The sequence below is a fragment of the Sapajus apella genome, unplaced genomic scaffold (assembly GCF_009761245.1).
Source record: "Sapajus apella isolate SASKATOON/1434 unplaced genomic scaffold, GSC_monkey_1.0 scaffold99, whole genome shotgun sequence".
Taxonomy (NCBI): domain Eukaryota; kingdom Metazoa; phylum Chordata; class Mammalia; order Primates; family Cebidae; genus Sapajus; species Sapajus apella.
The window spans coordinates 755,787-775,654 of record NW_022437039.1 but is presented as its reverse complement, the minus strand read 5'-3'; the positions used below and the strand labels follow the sequence as shown (position 1 = coordinate 775,654).

Genomic DNA, 19,868 nt, shown 5'->3' with positions numbered 1-19,868 from the left:
TCACCATGTTGACCAGGATGGTCTCGATCTCTTGACCTTGTGATCCACCCGCCTCGGCCTCCCAAAGTGCTGGGATTACAGGCTTGAGCCACCGCGCCCGGCCATATTTCTTTTATAATTTTGTAAAAATAGGCTTCCGGCTGGGTGCAGTGACTCATGTCTGTAATCCTAGCACTTTGGGAGGCCGAGGTGGGTGGATCACTTGAGGTCAGGAGTTCAAGACCAGCCTGGCCAACATGGTGAAACCCTGTCTCTACTCAAAATAAAAAATTAGCTGGGCGTTGTGGCACATGCCTGTGATCCCAGCTACTCAGGCGGCTGAGGCAGGAGAATCCCTTGAACCCAGGAGGCAGAGGTTGCAGTGAGCCGAAATCACACCATTGCACTCCAGCCTGGGCAACAGAGGGATACTCCCGTCTCAAAAAAAAAAAAAAAAAAATAGACTTCTTTTGTTTTAGGGCTGACACAGAAATTGAGCAGAGTTCCACTGTAATTCTAGCGCCCAGTTTCTCCTGTTACTAATGTCTTACCTTTGTGTGGCACATTTGCTGCCATGGTGAGCCATTTATTGATGCATTATTATTAACTAAAGTCCACACTTTGTTCCTGTTTTCTCAGTTTTCTTCTCATGTTCCTTTTCTGTCCCTTAATCTCACAGAGGATCTTGCATGACATTTTGGCTCCTTCAGCTCCTTGTCAGTTGGGCAGAGTTATTGGATTGTCCCTGGACTGACACCCATCTTTGAACACTAAGATTCTCTGAGGTTAACGGAGTTTAAGACCAGCGTGACCAACATGGTGAAACACTGTCTCTACTAAAAATAGAAAAATTAGCTGGGTGTGGTGGTGCATGCCTATAATCCCAGCTACTCGGGAGGCTGGGTTGGGAGAATCACTTGAACCCAAGATTGTACCACTGCACCAAAAAAAAGGTGTCTGGACCTAGTTGAGTTTTCTCTGTTGAAGTGTAATGAGTAGCAAGCCTGCATTTTTCCAGAGGAGGAGCCTGTGGGCTGAGAGCAATCACAACTTCAGCCAGTCAGGCGTAACACTGATGGCCCTGGCAGGGAGCTGGCCCGCCCTTGGTGGGCCTTGAATGGACCCTGCAGGAGCCTCAGAGTCCCTGCTCTTGCCAGGGCAGCTGCTTCTGCCGTGAACAACTTTCCTGTCTCCTGGAAGCTCTCATGCTTTCTCAGGTGTGTGGAGCCTTCCTCAAGGCTGACCACAGTTGTGATGTGGAATCTTCCATGTATGGTTGTGGCACAGTGGAAATGCCCCCTACTGCTGTAATTAATTCATTTTTGAACTCACACTCTGGGTCTGTTTTCCCCTCAAAAGGCAACATAGCATAAAGCTTATAGTGACACCAGCACTGTCTGAGGACAGGCCCGGCTCTGTCCTGAAGGCAGCAGCATCTATAGCTGCCTATGGCTGTGCACGTGTGGGGTCTGCCTGGTGGTGACCTGCTTTGGCCTGAGCTTCCTGACACCCACGGCCCTGGAGCTGGGAGTCCATGCCAGGTGTGGAGGAGCACTTGCCTGGTCTCACAACCTTGCCTGTTATTGCAGGGCAGTCAGGGCGACAGCAAGAATGCCAAGAAGAAGAACAATAAGAAGACCAACAAGAACAAAAGCAGCATCAGCCGCGCCAACAAGAAGAAGCCCAGCATGCCCAATGTGTCCAATGACCTGTCCCAGAAGCTCTATGCCACCATGGAGAAGCACAAGGAGGTGGGCGCGGGGTGTGGTGCTGCAGCCCTGCCTCCAGCCCAGAGCAGGGAAAGACGTGCAGCTGGCAGTCGTGGGCCCTGTGCAGATCTGTGGTGGGATGGAGGTGGCCCTCAGGAGACCAGGTGGACCAGTTAGTTGATGTCATGCAACATGTCACCAATTCTGTTCCATCCCAAAGCATCAGGGCCATCAGGCTCAGCCACGTGCCTATCCTGCAGGTTGGCTTGGCTGCACCTGCCCTAAGCTTACCACCAGAGGTGCCACGTCCCCTGTGTGAGACTAAATCCCTTCCCCTCCTGCAGGTCTTCTTCGTGATCCATCTGCACGCCGGGCCTGTCATCAACACCTTGCCCCCCATCGTCGACCCTGATCCCCTGCTTAGCTGCGACCTCATGGATGGGCGAGACGCCTTCCTCACCCTGGCCAGAGACAAGCACTGGGAGTTCTCCTCCTTGCGCCGCTCCAAGTGGTCCACGCTGTGTATGCTGGTGGAGCTGCACACCCAGGGCCAGGACCGCTTCGTCTACACCTGCAACGAGTGCAAGCACCACGTGGAGACGCGCTGGCACTGCACTGTGTGCGAGGTAGGCCCCGCGGCCGGCCCCGGGGCTGATGAAGCATCCGTCCCTTTGCACGGGTGTTGGGGTCGGTGTCTTTACCTGATGGCGGCTGCGTTGAGTCCTCTGGAACTAGGACAGTGTCACAAGGCAGAAGGCATTGCCATGTTTGTGTTTCCTAAAACTACTCTGTGTAGCCATGTCCACAGGCCTGGCAGTGGTGCAGGCCTGACCCTGGGGACAGCCAGAGGAAGGCTTTGCTGGGAAGTCTGGCCTGTCTGTGCCCAGTTCTGGTCTTGCTAAATGGCTAGGAACACCTGCTGTCCTCTTGGTAGCTTGGGCCCCTCTGGTACCTTGCATGGGTGTCCCTTGCATGGGCTCAGGTAGGTGACAGACCCCACCACCATTCCCCTCCCAGGACAGTCACCGTCACCTGCCACCCCGGAGCCCACTCACTTGCTGTGGTGTCTGTAGACGGGCAGAGCGGGTCCTCAGCCGAGTGAGGGCCTTTCTTCTCTCTGCACCTTCTTACGCCTCTCTTCCGCACTCCAGCTTTCTCCAGTCTCCTTTGTCCTCTTTCTAGTTGCATGCGGCAGTTTTTAACCTCTTTCTATGAACACAGAATTCGTACCTGGTTCTAGGGCTCCGTCAGGTTGCCAGGTGCAAGCAGTTTTCAGTAACTTCAGCTTCCACATTGGGGAAAGCCCACTGGCGAGCTATGGGTAGGGTAGCCCAGGCCTTCCCAGAGGCGCTTCATGGCAGCTGTCGGTGCTTTGGGAGGGACTAGCCTCCCTCGGCCTTTCACTGTCAGGCTTCACAGTCCAGGTACAGAAGCAGGACAGGCCGTGGCAGGGGGCAGTGTGACTCCCTGGGCAGAGGAGGCCAAAAGGAAGGGGGCTGGTGTCTACTGTCCATGAACTCACAGGCTGAGGGGTCTCAGGGCATAAGTCTGGTTATCTTTGAGCCTTCAGGGCTGTTCCCAGGAGTCAAGGTCTTTGGGAGCAGCATGTACACGGCCCATGCTCCTGTCCTGTCCATGCTTCCATCCTGTCTGGGTCACCTGTCTGGGTCTCTTGGCACAGACCCAGACCTAGTGGTGGAGGGAAACAGCCAGGGTGCCTGGTGTTGGGCCCCATGCTGACACTAGCCTGTCCCCTTTTCTTGTTTGCAGGACTACGACCTCTGCATCAACTGCTATAACACGAAGAGCCATGCCCATAAGATGGTGAAGTGGGGGCTGGGCCTGGACGACGAGGGCAGCAGCCAGGGCGAGCCACAGTCAAAGAGCCCCCAGGAGTCCCGCCGGCTGAGCATCCAGCGCTGCATCCAGTCGCTGGTGCACGCATGCCAGTGCCGCAACGCCAACTGCTCGCTGCCGTCCTGCCAGAAGATGAAGCGGGTGGTGCAGCACACCAAGGGCTGTAAGCGCAAGACCAATGGGGGCTGCCCGGTGTGCAAGCAGCTCATCGCCCTCTGCTGCTACCACGCCAAGCACTGCCAAGAAAACAAATGCCCCGTGCCCTTCTGCCTCAACATCAAACACAAGCTCCGCCAGCAGCAGATCCAGCACCGCCTGCAGCAGGCCCAGCTCATGCGCCGGCGGATGGCCACCATGAACACCCGAAACGTGCCTCAGCAGAGTCTGCCTTCTCCTACCTCAGCACCACCCGGGACCCCCACGCAGCAGCCCAGCACGCCCCAGACACCGCAGCCCCCTGCCCAGCCCCAGCCCTCACCCGTGAGCATGTCACCAGCTGGCTTCCCCAGCGTGGCCCGGACTCAGCCCCCCACCACGGTGTCTGCAGGGAAGCCCACCAGCCAGGTGCCAGCACCCCCACCCCCTGCCCAGCCTCCACCTGCAGCGGTGGAAGCGGCTCGGCAGATTGAGCGTGAGGCCCAGCAGCAGCAGCACCTGTACCGGGTGAATATCAACAACGGCATGCCCCCAGGGCGCACGGGCATGGGGACCCCAGGAAGCCAGATGGCCCCCGTGAGCCTGAACGTGCCCCGACCCAACCAGGTGAGCGGGCCCGTCATGCCCAGCATGCCTCCCGGCCAGTGGCAACAAGCACCCCTTCCCCAGCAGCAGCCAATGCCAGGCATGCCCAGGCCTGTGATGTCCATGCAGGCCCAGGCGGCTGTGGCCGGGCCCCGGATGCCCAGCGTGCAGCCACCCAGAAGCATCTCCCCCAGCGCCCTGCAAGACCTGCTACGGACCCTGAAGTCACCCAGCTCCCCTCAGCAGCAGCAGCAGGTCCTGAACATTCTCAAGTCAAACCCGCAGCTAATGGCAGCTTTCATCAAACAGCGCACAGCCAAGTATGTGGCCAATCAGCCTGGCATGCAGCCCCAGCCCGGCCTCCAGTCCCAGCCCGGCATGCAGCCCCAGCCCGGCATGCAGCCCCAGCCCGGCATACACCAGCAGCCCAGCCTGCAGAACCTGAACGCCATGCAGGCTGGCGTGCCACGGCCCGGTGTGCCTCCACAGCAACAGGCAATAGGAGGCCTGAACCCCCAGGGCCAGGCCCTGAACATCATGAACCCAGGACACAACCCCAACATGGCGAGTATGAATCCACAGTACCGAGAAATGTTACGGAGGCAGCTGCTGCAGCAGCAGCAGCAGCAGCAGCAACAGCAGCAGCAACAGCAGCAGCAGCAACAAGGGAATGCTGGCATGGCTGGGGGCATGGCAGGGCACGGCCAGTTCCAGCAGCCTCAAGGACCTGGAGGCTACCCGCCAGCCATGCAGCAGCAGCAGCGCATGCAGCAGCATCTCCCCCTCCAGGGCAGCTCCATGGGCCAGATGGCGGCCCAGATGGGACAGCTCAGCCAGATGGGGCAGCCAGGGATGGGGGCAGACAGCACCCCCAACATCCAGCAAGCCCTGCAGCAGCGGATTCTGCAGCAGCAGCAGATGAAGCAGCAGATTGGGTCCCCAGGCCAGCCGAATCCCATGAGCCCCCAGCAACACATGCTCTCAGGACAGCCACAGGCCTCGCATCTCCCTGGCCAGCAGATCGCTACATCCCTTAGTAACCAGGTGCGGTCTCCAGCCCCTGTCCAGTCTCCTCGGCCCCAGTCCCAGCCTCCACATTCCAGCCCGTCACCACGGATACAGCCCCAGCCTTCGCCACACCACGTCTCACCCCAGACTGGTTCCCCCCACCCCGGACTTGCAGTTACTATGGCCAGCTCCATAGATCAGGGACACTTGGGGAACCCTGAACAGAGTGCAATGCTCCCCCAGCTGAACACCCCCAGCAGGAGCACGCTGTCCAGTGAACTGTCCCTGGTTGGGGACACCACGGGGGACACGCTAGAGAAGTTTGTGGAGGGCTTGTAGCATTGTGAGAGCATCACTTTTTTTCCCTTTCATGTTCTTGGACCTTTTGTACTGAAAATTCAGGCATCTAGGTTCTTTTTATTCCTAGATGGAACTGCAACTTCCAAGCCATGGAAGGGTGGATTGATGTTTAAAGAAACAATACAAAGAATATATTTTTTTGTTAAAAACCAGTTGATTTAAAATATCTGGTCTCTCTCTCTCTCTCTCTTTGGTTTTTTTTTGGGGGGGGATTTCCGTTTTGTTTTTGTTTTGGGGGGAGGGGGGTTTGTTTGAATTCTTTTTGTCGTCATTGCTGGTGACTCATGCCTTTTTTTAATGGGAAAAACAAGTTCATTATATTCATATTTTTTATTTGTATTTTCAAGACTTTAAACATTTATGTTTAAAAGTAAGAAGAAAAATAATATTCAGAACTGATTCCTGAAATAATGCAAGCTTATAATGTATCCCGATAACTTTCTGATGTTTCGGGAAGATTTTTTTTCTATAGTGAACTCTGTGGGCGTTTCCCAGTATTACCCCTGGACGATAGGAATTGACTCCGGCGTGCACACACACGTACTCACACCCACACACATCTATCTATACATAATGGCTGAAGCCAAACTCTTGTCTTGCAGATGTAGAAATTGTTGCTTTGTTTCTCTGATAAAACTGGTTTTAGACAAAAAATAGGGATGATCACTCTTAGACCATGCTAATGTTACTAGAGAAGAAGCCTTCTTTTCTTTCTTCTATGTGAAACTTGAAATGAGGAAAAGCAATTCTAGTGTAAATCATGCAAGCGCTCTAATTACTATAAATACGAAACTCGAGAAGATTCAATCACTGTATAGAATGGTAAAATACCAACTCATTTCTTATATCATATTGTTAAATAAACTGTGTGCAACAGACAAAAAGGGTGGTCCTTCTTGAATTCATGTACATGGTATTAACACTTAGTGTTCGGGGTTTTTTGTTATGAAAATGCTGTTTTCAACATTGTATTTGGACTATGCATGTGTTTTTTCCCCATTGTATATAAAGTACCGCTTAAAATTGATATAAATTACTGAGGTTTTTAACATGTATTCTGTTCTTTAAGATCCCTGTAAGAATGTTTAAGGTTTTTATTTATTTATATATATTTTTGGAGTCTGTTCTTTGTAAGACATGGTTCTGGTTGTTCGCTCATAGCGGAGAGGCTGGGGCTGCGGTTGTGGTCGTGGTGGCATGGGTGGCGGCTGGGAACTGTGGCCCAGGCTTAGCGGCCACCTGGAGGGTTTATTCCCAGAGACTGAGGTGGGTGGCTCAGTGTTGGCCCCACACATTCGAGGCTCACAGGTGAATGTAACACAGTTAGGGTCACCAGTTGGTCTGAAACTGCACTTGGCCCACTCCTCCATCCTCCCTGCCCGTCATAGCTGCGCCCCCAGAAGCAGAGCTTCCTCCCATATTCAGGCAGCTCCCCACATACACAACTCCCAGAATTTGAGACAGAGGGTGCTCTCCAGGCTCGAAAGGTGCTTCCTGACTTTGCCCAACATCCTGCCGCCACCATGCAGCCTGTCCTATGTGGCCTTGGAGAAAAATGCTGAGGGGCAGACATGTTGGAGCACCAGCTCCAGTTCCTGTTACAGTAAGAAAGGTCCCCCACTTTGAAAGACACTTGGACTCGGCTACATGGTCCCAATTCCCTTGGAGTCCAGTTCAGACCCCCTTACTGAGTGGGTGAGACCAGTTCACAAAAACCGCAAAACAAAGGAGGACCGTCGTTGGGAGAGCTGAAGTTTATCCCCTAGTCTGCCGCCCCTGACACCCAGAGAACTCACTTTATCCCTAGTCCACCAGCCAAAGAGTGCTCTAGGTGGGGGGTAATGGTAAATTTAGAAATCATGGCCCAAATAGCTTCCATTTGAGCCCTTACCGTCACAGATATTTTTAAAATACTTGAATACTTGATTTGTGAATCTAAATTCAAGGAATCTTTCTAAGAAATTGGAAAGGTCCAATCTAGCTTTTACCATACAGCTTTGAATCTTGAGTTATAAAATGTAAAATAATTAAACCAGGCAAAAGACCACCATCTGGCACCTCCAGCCAGCCCCCATTCACCGCATCCCAGGAGGGCAACACAGGCCCGGCCTCCGGTGGAGATTGCTATCCCTACTCAGCCTGCTGGGTTCTTACACCTCCATGATCCTCTTCACCTTTTCCACCCATGGGGAAGCCTTGAGCCACGTGTTCAAACAAGAAGTGGGCTGGAGCCCAGGAGCAGCATCTCTAAGCCCACACTCAGAAAGTAGCACCCTCCTGGTTGTGCAGCCTTTTAATGTGGGCAGTGGAGGGGCCTCTGTTTCAGGTTACCCTGGAATTCAAAACTTTATGTACCAACCTCATTCCTTTCGGAGGCTACATCCCATGCAACCATCTTGGGCAATCCAGATGTCGAAGGATGTGGATGCTAACCCTAAGCTTGTCTAAGGAAATATCTGTAAGAAAGCTGGAAAGCCCCAACGCTGTGTCTCATGCTGTATACTTAAGAGGAGAAGAAAAAGTCCTATATTTGTGATCAAAAAGAGGAAACTTGAAATGTGATGGTGTTTATAATAAAAACTGGTAAAACGACTTGGATTCAAAGATGGTTCAGCTTGGCTAATGACTTAGAGTTAGCTCAACAGTTCGTCATTATAAGCTTGCAGATACGGGCCGGGAGCAGTGGCTTACGATTGTAATCCTAGCACTTTGGGAGGCCGAAGTGAATAGATCACGAGGTCTGGAGTTGGAGACCAACCTAGCCAATATGGTGAAACCCTGTCTCTATGAAATACAAAAAATTAGCTGGGCGTGATGGCAAGCGCCTATAGTCCTAGCTACTCAGGAGGCTGAGGCGGGAGAATTGCTTGAACCTGAGAGGTAGAGTTTGCAGTGAGCTGATACACCACTGCATTCCAGCCTGGATGACAGAGCGAGACTCAAAAAAAAAAAAAAAAAAAAAAATCCAGGTGCGCTGGCTCACACCTGTAATCCCAGCACTTTGAGAGACCGAGGAGGGCAGGTCACAAGGTCAGGAGATCAAGACCATCCTGGCTAACACAGTGAAACCCTGGCTGCACTAAAAATACAAAAAATTACCTGGGCATGGTGGCACTTGCTTGTAGTCCCAGCTACTCAGGAGGCTGAGGCAGGAGAATTGCTTGAATCCAGAGGCGGCAGTTGTAGTGAGCCGAGTTCGCACCATTGCACTCCAGCCTGGGTGACAGAGCGAGACTCCATCTCAAAAGAAAAAAAAAAAAAAGATTGCAGATGCCCAGTGGAGTTTGTCTCTACAGAGCATGTGTTCGATGCTGTCTTTGAAATCATCACATGTTAAAAACAGAATGAGCTGCCCCTGTGTAATGTGGCAGGGAGAGGCTTCTTTTAAGACCTCAGATTGGCCGGGCGCGGTAGCTCTCGCCTGTAATCCCAGCACTTTGGGAGGCCAAGGCGGGCAGATCACCTGAGATCGGGAGTTTGAGACCAGACTGACGAACGTGGAGAAACCCTGTGTCTCAAAAAAAAAAAAAAAAAAAAAAGTGCTCAGATTGAAGACATGTAACTGTCTTCTGTTTTTTTGTTGTTGTTGTTTGTTTTTTTGATGGTGGTGATTTCTTTGTTTTTGAGACAAAGTCTCTCTGTCACCCTAGCTGGAGCGCAGTGGTGTTATTTTGGCTCAATGCAGCCTCCACCTCCCGAGTTTAAGCGATTCTCCTGCCTCAGCCTCCCGAGTAGCTGGAACTAGAGGTGTAAGCCACCACGCCCAGCTAATTTTCGTATTTTTAGTAGAGGCAGGGTTTCACCATGTTGGCCAGGCTGGTCTCAAACTCCCAATCTCAAGTGATTCGCCCACCTTGGTCTCCCAAAGTGCTGGGATTACAGGCATGAGCCACCACACCTGGTCTTTTTGATTACTATAAAATGGAACCAAAGATTTTGTCTGAGTCAAAACATGCTTTGAGTACTCCATGGTGAAATAAGCTACTGGTGTTTTTTTGTTTTTTTTTTCCCAAAATGTTTCACCATGTTGGTCAGGCTGGTCTTGAACTCCTGGCCTTAGGTGATCCACCTGCCTCGGCCTCCCAAATTGCTCGGATTATAGGCGTGAGCCACCGCGCCTGGCTGCTGTTTTTAAAAAACACCTTTCATTGCCAGGCATGGTGGCATGTGCTTGTAGTCCCAGTTACTAGGGAGGCTGAGATAGGAGGATCACTTGAGCCCACGAGTTCTGGGCTGTAGTGTGCTATGCCATTCGGGTGTCCGCACTAAGTTCGGCATCAATATGGTGACCTCCCAGGAGCGGGGGACTACCAGGTTGCCTAAGGAGGGGTGAACCGGCACAGGTCAGAAACAGAGCAGGTCAAAATTCCCGTGCTAATCAGTAGTGGGATCGCACCTGTGAATAGCCACTGTACTCCAGCCTGGGCAACATAGTGAGACCCTGTCTCTTAAAAAAAAAAAGAAAAAAACACCTTTCATTAAGGAGACGATTGCACATTGGTGGCCATTTTGCTACCAAGAAGTTCTTAGGCCAGGACAGTGTGTGCCAGGAAGCAGAGGCTGCAGCCACAGTGCTGTAACAGATGTGCAGTGGCATGCAGGCATGAGAAGAACGTCTCTTCACCTCAGACCATGAAAACATTGCACCCTCATGGATATATGGATGTTTTGGGTTAAATTCACCTGCATTACTTGTATACATTTGATAATAAATAGAGGTGGGTAAACACAGGCTCCTGATAAGATACTGAAGAAATTTAAGTGAATATGATGCTCAGACTAGCAAAGTAGACTCTTAGGAGCTTTGACGAGTAGATGAGAATGCTCTGCCGGGCGCGGTGGCTCAAGCCTGTAATCCCAGCACTTTGGGAGGCCGAGGCGGGTGGATCACGAGGTCAAGAGATCGAGACCATCCTGGTCAACATGGTGAAACCCCGTCTCTACTAAAAATACAAAAAATCAGCTGGGCATGGTGGCGCGTGCCTGTAATCCCAGCTACTCAGGAGGCTGAGACAGGAGAATTGCCTGAACCCAGGAGACGGAGGTTGCGGTGAGCCGAGATCGCGCCATTGCACTCCAGCCTGGGCAACAAGAGCGAAACTCCGTCTCAAAAAAAAAAAAAAAAAAAAAACAAAGAAATAGATAAGAAAGTATTCCAAGGGCTGGGCACAGAGGCTCATGCCTGTAATCCCAGCCCTTTAAAAGGCCAAGCTGGGAGGATTGCTTAGGGCCAGAAGTTGGAGACCAGCCTGGGAACATGGCAAGACCCCTGCCTCTACACACATCAAAAAATTTTGTTTTTGAACAACAGTTTCACTCTGTTGCCCAGGCTGAAGTGCCGTGGCATGATCTCAGCTCACTGAAGCCTCCACTTCCTGGGTTCAAGCAATTCTTCTGCTTCAGCCTCGTAAGTAGCTGGGATTATGGGCACCCACCACCAGGCCTGGCTACATTTTTTATTTTTAGTAGAGACAAGGTTTCAACATGTTGCCCAGGCTGGTCTCACACTCCTGACCTCAAGTGATCCCCCTGCCTTGGCCTCCCAAAGTGCTGGGATTACAGGTAAAAGCCACCACGCCCAGGCCACAAAATTTTTTTAAAAAGTTAGTCAGGCACGATGGCACACACTTGGAGTCCCAGCTATAGAAGCGGCTGAGGCATGAGGATCACTTGAGCCCAGTAGGTCGAGGCTGCAGTCAGCTATGCTTACACCACTGCACTGTGGCCTGGGCAACAGAGGAAGACGCCGTCTCTTAAGAAAGAAAAGGGGTGGGAGCGAAACCAACACCTGGCGCAGAGCAGCAGCCGCTGAGGTGTCCCTGGCCAGTGTCCTTCCACCTGTCCACAAGCATGGGGAACATCTTTGCCAACCTCTTCAAGGGCCTTTTTGGCAAAAAGGAAATGCACATCCGCATGGTGGGCTTGGATGCTGTGGGGAAGACCACGATCCTATACAAGCTAAAGCTGGGTGATCGTGACCACCACTCCCACCATAGGCTTCAATGTGGAAACCGTGGCGTACAAGAACATCAGCTTCACCGTGTGGGACGTGGGTGGCCAGGACAAGATCCGGCCTCTGTGGCACCACTACTTCCAGAACACACAAGGCCTGATCTTCGTGGTGGACAGCAATGACAGAGAGCGCATGAACGAGGCCTGTGAGGAGCTCACAAGGATGCTGGCTGAGGACGAGCTCCGGGATGCTGTCCTCCTGGTGTTCGCCAACAAGCAGGACCTCCCCAACGCCATGAATGCGGCCGAGATCACAGACAAGCTGGGGCTGCACTTGCTCCGCCACAGGAACTGGTACATTCAGGCCACCTGTGCCACTAGCAGGGACGGGCTCAGGGGGACTGGACTGGCTGTCCAATCAGCTCCGGAACCAGAAGTGAATGCGACCCCCCTCCCTCTGCCTCTCACTCCTCTCACCCTCTGCTTTACTCTCATGTGGCAAACATGCGGCTCATGGTGTGAGTGCCGGAAGCTGCCTCCGTGGTTTGGTCACCGTGTGCATCGCACTGTGCTGTAAATGTGGCAGACGCAGCCTGTGGCCAGGCTTTTTATTTAATGTAAATAGTTTTTGTTTCCAATGAGGCAGTTTCTGGTAGTCCTATGCAATATTACTCAGCTTTTTTATCGTAAAAAGAAAAGTCAACTCACTCTTCAGTGCTGAGAGGGGTTGTAGGCCTGTGGGCAGCTGGCCTCCAGGAGTCGCTGTGTTGGAAGAGCCGGGCACCCTCGGCTTTAGAGCTGTGTTGAAATCTATTTTGGTGATTGGTTTTTAACCCAAACTCAGTGCATTTTTTTAAATAGTTAAAAATCTAAGTCGAGAACACTTGAACACACAGAAGGGAGACCCTACCTAGCATAGATTTGCAGTTATGGCCTGGATGCCGGTCGCCAGCCCGGCTGTTCTTGGGAACATAAGGCGGGTGGCGCGGCAGACAGCGATCAGTTCTGCATGGTCACAATAGAGACCCCCGCAACTCGCTTGTCCTTGGGTCACCCTGCATTCCGTAGCCATGTGCTTGTCTCTGTGCCCCCACGGTTCCCAGGGGCCAGGCTGGGAGCCCACAGCTGCCCCACTGTCCCGCAGGCTGCCCCACCCACCTTCAGGTAGCCTATGGGAGACAGCCCCACCTGTCCCTCCTTCAGCATGTGGCCAGAGTGCTTGCTCAGACACTTTGGCAGGATGTCTGGGGCCTCACCAGCAGGAGTGCGTGCAAGCTGGGCAGACGGTCCACCTAGACCCACAGCCCCTTGGGAGCACCCCATCTCCGTGTGTGACATAGCTTTCTTTCCCTCGGCCTGCAAGGGTCTGATTTGCCATAGAAAAAGACAACCTCTACTTTTTTGAAGTTGGAGCTGTTAAATTTATCTTGGGGAAACCTCAGAACTGGTCTATTTGGTGTCGTGGAACCTCTTACTGCTTTCAATACACGATTAGTAATCAACTGTTTTGTATACTTGTTTTCAGTTTTCATTTCGACAAACATGCACTGTAATTATAGCTATTAGAAAAAAATCTCTTAACTATTAAAAAAAGAAAGAAAGAAAGAAAGAAAAGGCCAGGCACAGAGGCTCATGGCTGTAATCCCAGCACTTTGGGAGGCCGCAGCAGGGAGATCACGAGGTCAGGATTTCGAGACCAGCCTGACCAATATGGTGAAACCCTGTGTCTACTAAAAATACAAAAATTAGCAGGGCATGGTGGCACGTGCCTGTAACCCCAGCCGCTCAGGAGGCTGAAGGCTGAGGCAGGAGAATCGTTTGCACATGAGAGGCAGAGGTTGCAGTGAGCCGAGATCGTGCCACTGCACTCCAGCCTGCACTACAGAATGAGACTCCATCCCCCTACCCCAAAAAAGAAAAAAAAAAAAGTCTGGGCACAGTGGCTCACATGTGTCATTCTAGCACTTAGGGAGGCCAAGGCAGGCATATCACCTGACATCAGGAGTTTGAGATCAGCCGGACCAACACGACAAAACCCTGTCTCTGCTAAAAATATAAAAATTAGCCAGGCATCGTGGCATGCGCCTGTGATCCCAGCTACTTGGGAGGCTGAGGCAGGAGTATTGCTTGAACCTAGGAGGCAGAGGTTGCAGTGAGCTAAGATCGTGCCACTGCACTCCACCCTGGGTGACAGAGTAAGTCTCTGTCTCAAAAAAAAAAGAAAGAAAAAAATGTTGTAAGTATTTCAGATATTTTCAAGGGGATTAGCAAGAGACTCGAAGGACAGATGAGACTATAAAGGGTGAGTGGCTGCCTCTGTGAGGCAGAGGGGACTGAGAAATGAACACCACCCAGCCTGGAGTCCTGGGCCTGGGGCAAGGGCCTCTGCCTCAACCTTGATTGAGTTTTCCAGATTCTGCCTTCCTCCTGTGGTTAACAAAGTGAAGAGATGGGAAAATAATGGCATGTGGCAAATACCGTTTACATGTATTCCTGTAGGAAAACGAAGGTGGTTAGTAACTCAAGTTCACAGAGCATCAAGGGACAGAGGGGGTGCTGGCCCTGAGCCGTGCTCCTTAACCCTTTGCTGGAAAAGTGTCCTACACCTCCGCCTCTTGTCCTCTATCCACACATTCACCTTGGACTCACTTTGAGAGTGCCTCGGGAAAGTGGGGAATTTATATGTAGCCCTCAAGCATCGTGGAGGCAGTAAGTGGTGACCAAGGTCTTACAAAGGCCTGTTGGGGATCAGCTTACCTGTGTTGGGTTCCCCACTGGTTAACTTTGGCATTGGAGAAAAAGAAACGTTGACAGCCCTCATGCTGGGCACCCCTAGTGTTCACAGTGCCAAGCTCCTAGTGTGGGTGACACTGATCCATCCCCACCCAATGCATTCGAGGGACCTAAGTTTTATCAGGCTTGATGGGCAGGCTTTATCATCTCTGATCTGGAATCCCTATGGCTCCAGACCAGCAGCAAGAAAGACTTTTTTTGGCTGGGCATGGTGGCTCTTTCCTGTAATCCCAGTACTTTGGGAGGCCAAGGTGGGTGGATCATGAGATCAGGAGTTCAAGACCAGCCTGGCCAACATGGTGAAATCCCATCTCTACCAAATATACAAAAATTAGCCTGATGTGGTGGCAGATGCCTGTAATCCCAGCTACGTGGGAGGCAGAGGAAGGAGAATTGCTTGAACCCAGGAAGCAGAGGTACTGGTGAGCTGGGATCATGCCACTGCACTCCAACCTGGGTGACAGAGCAAGACGCTGTCTCAAAAAAAAAAAAAAAAGAAAAAAAAAAGACTCTTTTTGGCCAGGCACAGTGGCTCACAGGGGCTCACACATATAATCCCACCACTTTGGGAGGCCGAGGTGGGCAGATCACTTGAGGTCAGGAGTTCGAGACCAGCCTGGCCAACATGGTGAAACCCTACCTCTACTAAAAATACAAAAATTAGCTGGTCGTGGTGGCACATGCCTGTAGTCCCAGCTACGCAGGTGGCTGAGGTGGGAGAATCACTTGAACCCAGGAGGCAGAGGTTGCAGTGAGCTGAGACTATGCCAGTGTACTCCAGTCTGGGTGACAGAGTGAGACTCTTTCTCAAAAAAAAAAGGAGGTGGCACCCAGTCAGTGGCAGCCTCAGATCCTCTCCAACAGGATGGGAGTCTCAGCAGAGCCAAAGCTAAGAAACACCAGGGGCAGCCAACAGCCCCCTCACAGTGGGCTTGAAACCCAAAGTTACCTGGAAGGACCTCCCTGACCATGCTGCTTGCCCCAGGGAACAAAGAGGTGCTGGGAGATGTCCTTCCTGTTCGGTTCACTTGTGACAAATGCAGGCTGTGTGGGAAGAGGAAATCAAGTCATGCTTTGCTCCACATGCTAGCATCCCTGACCCACCACCCAGGCGAGGTGGAACACGTTTCTGCCATCCTTCACGTTTCATGAGCTGCAGGGGTGAGGCTGTGGAGGCCAGTGTGGCACTGACTATGAAGAAGTGATGGGGCTAACAGAAATGACAGTCAACTGTCCCCTTCACCTCGTGCTTGCCGGAGTTGGCACCTTCAAGGCCAGACCTCGGGGGAGAAACCAGATGGTCTGTATTTCCACCTGCCCGAAGTCCTTTTTCTTTTTCTGTCCTCCATTCATGCCCCAAGGACCAGTGTGAGAACCTGGACTGAGGGGCCCTCTTTACACCCAAGGGGACCCTGGGATGTGGCAGGCACTGCTTAGGACACCAATCATCTGCAATCCAGGCCCAGAGCACCCAGGCGAAGGAGCAGTCTTGAGGTGGCAAGGTGGCAGGGACAGAGCCACCAGGCAGCCACGCCAGCAGGGAGGGGGCCTTGCTCAGCTGCGTGAGTGGCCTGTGTAATTCCTCTGGACACATAAGGCTGAGTTGTCATTTCACTCTCTAGTCTCTCAGGCCAAACTAGTCCTAAGTTGTCTTCTCTCTCTTGCTCTGTTGCCCAGCCTGGAGTGCAGTGGCGCGATACCCACTCACTGCAACCTCTGCCTTCTGGGTTCAAGTGATTCTCCTGCCTCAGCCTCCCGAGTTGCTGGGACTATAGGTGTGCGCCACCATGCCTGGCTAATTTTTTTGTATTTTAGTAGAGAGATGGTTTCACCGTGTTGCCCGGGCTGGTTGCAAACTCCTGAGCTCAGGCAATCCGCCTGACTTGGCCTCCCAAAGTGCTGGGATTACAGGCGTGAGCCACTGTGCCCGGCCTAATTTTTGTATTTCTAGTGGAGACAGGGTTTTGCCATGTTGGTCAGGCTAGTCTCGAACTCCTTACCTTAAGTGATAAACCCAACTCAGCCTCCTAATGTGCTGGGATTACAGGCATGAGCCACCGCACCTAGCCACCTTTCCAGGTCTTTTTCTGATCCTGAAAAGATTAGCTGAGGGTCTAGGAACTTTTAAGGGTTTGAATAGAAACCATTTCTGAGGCCCAGTGAGGTGGCTCATGCCTCTAATCCCAGCACTTTGGGAGGCTGAGGTGGGCAGATCACGAGGTCAGGAGATTGAGACCATCCTGGCCAACATGATGAAACCCCATCTCTACTAAAATACAAAAAATTAGCGGGTCATAGTGGTACATGCCTGTAGTCCCAGCTACTTGGGAAGCTGAGGCAGGGGAATTGCTTGAACCAGAGGCAGAGGTTGCAGTGAACCAAGATTGCCCCACTGTACTCCAGCCTGGTGACGGAGCAAGACTCCATCTCAAAAAAAAAACATTTGTGAAAACATTTGCCATCTATTACCTGTAAGGGTGGCCATCTATGAGACTTCATCTAAATAATAAGAACCTTGGTCTCTACAACCTGTTGTTTTTATTTATTTTTATTTTTGGAGACGGAGTCTCCCTCTCTTGCCCAGGCTGCAGTATAATGGCGCAATCTCAGCTCACTGCAACACCTGCCTTCCGAGTTCAAGCAATTCTTCTGCCTCAGCCTCCTGAGTAGCTGGGACTACTGGTGCATGCTAAAACGCCCGGCTAATTTTTGGGGGGGTATTTCACTGTGTTGCCCAGGCTGGTCTTCAACTCCTGAGCTCAAGCAATTCGCCCACCTTGGCCTCCCAAAGTGTTGGGATTAAAGGCGTGAGCCACCGTGCCGGTGCGCACAACCACTGATCTTCACTCAGACACTCCTTTTTTTTTTTTTTTTTATTCCAGGTCTTTAGAACTCAACTCGTTTTTTTTTTTTTTTTTTTTTTTTGAGATGGAGTCTCAGCTCTGTCACCCAGGCTGGAGGGCAGTGGCATGATCTCAACCCACTGTAACCTCTGCCTCCTGGGTTCAAACGATTCTTCTGCCTCAGCCTCCCCAGATGCTGGGACTACAGGCACGCACCACCATGCCCGGCTAAGTTTTTTGTATTTTAGTAGAGATGGGGCTTCACCATGTTGCCCAGGCTGGTCTTGAACTCCTGAGCTCAGGCAATACGCCCACTTCGGCCTCCTAAAGTGCTAGGATTACAGGCGTGAGTAACCACGCCCAGCCAGAACTCAACTCTTTGAGACAATTGCCAATCAGAAAATTTTTGAATCCACCTATGACCTCTAAGTACCCTACCCTTTGAGTTGTCCTGCCTTTCCAAACGGCACCAACCCATGTCTTATGTTTCCCTAAAACGTATAAAACCAAGCTGTAACACAACCACCTTGGGCAGAACTTCTCAGGACCTTTTGGGACTGTGACTCCCTCCACTGCACACTCATAGTTGGCTCAGAATAAACTTATAGAGTTTGACTCTTAGCAAGGGCAAGAGAAGTGGAATAAACGAAAAACCCGTTTTCCTGGTGGTCGTGGTTACTGAGTTCACGTTTTGGTGTAATCCCTCAGTCAAGCCTGGAATTCCCTTCCTAATGCGCTTTAGCTTTCTGGCCAGTCTTGGTTTGTAAGACACTTGAAGCGGCCTAGAAGGATGGTTGGGATTCGTAAACGCCGCAGAGACATGAACTGCTTTTTCCCCAGCGCCGCCTCCACACCCTCGCGTGGGTACTGACATCCGCCCCATTCCAGGGATGCGATCCGCAAGGCGCAGCCGGCCAGCGTGAGCCGGGGACAGCGAGGCCACCTCTCCCGGCTCCGCGCGAAGGGACCGTCGCCCTTGACAACGCGACCCAAGGTCACAAAGGTCCCGCCGCAGGCCAGACTGTGAGCGCCATAACCGCCCACGCACCCGAGCAGGCAGCGGTCCGGGCAGCCCGGCGCCCGCCGTGACGTCACCTCCCTGCGCCGAAGGACGTCCCCGCTCGGCCCTGCTCGGCCCCGCCCCGCCCTGCCCCGTCCCGTCCCGCGTAGCTGCGCGCGGCGCTCTGGGAGGATAACATGGCGCGCGAGCTGCGGGCGGTGTTGCTGTGGAGCAGCCGACTGCGGCCTCTGCTGCGGGCGCCGGTGCTGGCTGCCGCCCCGGGAGGTGAGGGCGGCCTGGCTGGACGGGCATCAGGCGGGCCAGGCCACAGAGACGGCAGGGGCGTTCCTCCTAGGTGCTCCGGGGCGCGAGGCGCCGGCACCTGCTTGATGGGCGTGTGAGGTCCGGTGAGGCCAGACGCTGCAGGAGCGTTTCCTTTCCTTTCGCTCCACTTCTCGTCACCTCCGGCCGGACAGCCTTTTCCTCGGCTGGACTCCCCTCGCCACTGGCCCCTCGGAGCCCTGAAGGAGGCCGGAGTTTGGGCGGTCGCGGGGTCGGGTGGAGCGGCCTCGGGGTCGTCTCTCCTGGAGCTTCAGGTCTAGTCAGGTCTAGCACGAGCAGGTGGAGCCGCTGCAGAGCGCAGAGTCTTTTCGGGTGCCTTTCGCGGGGAACAGACTTACTCGGGTTATCGTTTGAATTCCCTGGATCATGCTTTACCCCTCCCCGCCCCCCGATAGTGCAGAGACTGTTAATTCGTTCATTGGACGCACATGTGAGCCCCCACTGAGTGCCCGGCGCCGTGCAGGTTGTGGGGACGCCACAGTGAACCAGCAGCGGTCACCCGGGTTCCCAGAGCCGGTGGACTCGGGGTGGTTGACGCAGCTGTATCCTCGGAGTCTGGAATTGATAGATGTGCCAATAAATATTTGTAAAAAGAAAAGAGAGAGAATGACCCTAACCTCTACTCTCCCACTTCCCACTCGAAAGTAACAACAGTGAATGTTTTGGCATTTTTCTGGGCTGTGCGCACTGTTACACACACGTGTAAATATAAATGTATCCGTATAACTATTTTTCTCTAAATAGCCTAAACCATGTATGCATTGTGCTACAGAAAATTTTAACGCTCTGGGCATTCTTTCCACATCTTTTCATGTCAGTGTACACAGGTCCCGGGGCTTTCTAGTGATCACACAGTATTCTGTATGATGGACGTGTCATTTGCTTTAAACATTGTCTTATTAATGGAGGCAATAAAGATTATTTCAGGTTTTAATTTTTATTACGATGCTGCATAGGATGGGTTAGTACTTACATGTTTGTTCGCGTGCGGTATTTAGCTTTATATAAAGTTTTATAATTGATGTTTCAAAGCCTATGCATTTTTGAAACATTAGCAGATATTGCCAAATTGTCCAAAAATGCCTTATTAATTTATATCCCCATTTGCAGGCATCAAGATTGCCTATTCCAAAGGTATTTTCTTCAACGATTAATGTTATGTCTTTTTTTTCTTTTTTTTTGAGACGGAGTTTCGCTCTTGTTACCCAGGCTGGAGTGCAATGGCGCGATCTCGGCTCACCGCAACCTCCGCCTCCTGGGTTCAGGCAATTCTCCTGCCTCAGC

At 52.2% G+C, this 19,868-nt stretch overlaps 2 protein-coding genes and 1 pseudogene across 6 annotated transcripts in view; all 3 read left to right on the top strand.

Moving 5' to 3' along the window:
- The window catches only part of CREBBP (CREB binding protein), a 165,879-nt gene extending 157,635 nt beyond the window's left edge, over positions 1 to 8,244 (top strand). For all 3 annotated transcript variants that reach the window (XM_032257967.1, XM_032257969.1, XM_032257968.1), the window contains 3 exons: positions 1,569 to 1,730; positions 2,033 to 2,314; positions 3,459 to 8,244. In XM_032257967.1, coding sequence (XP_032113858.1) covers positions 1,569 to 1,730; positions 2,033 to 2,314; positions 3,459 to 5,633 — 2,619 coding nt within the window. In that variant the 3' untranslated portion in view covers positions 5,634 to 8,244. The remainder of the gene's footprint in view (positions 1 to 1,568; positions 1,731 to 2,032; positions 2,315 to 3,458) is intronic.
- Positions 8,245 to 11,429: 3,185 nt separating this feature from the next.
- LOC116536272 lies at positions 11,430 to 12,046 on the top strand (annotated as a pseudogene).
- A 6,304-nt stretch (positions 12,047 to 18,350) lies between these two features.
- TRAP1 (TNF receptor associated protein 1) overlaps positions 18,351 to 19,868 on the top strand; it is a 58,570-nt gene continuing 57,052 nt past the window's right edge. For all 3 annotated transcript variants that reach the window (XR_004262557.1, XR_004262558.1, XM_032257965.1), the window contains exon 1: positions 18,351 to 18,527. Coding sequence is in view for 1 of the 3 variants with exons in the window: in XM_032257965.1 (XP_032113856.1) it covers positions 18,440 to 18,527 (88 nt within the window). In the remaining 2 variants the exon portion in view is untranslated. The remainder of the gene's footprint in view (positions 18,528 to 19,868) is intronic.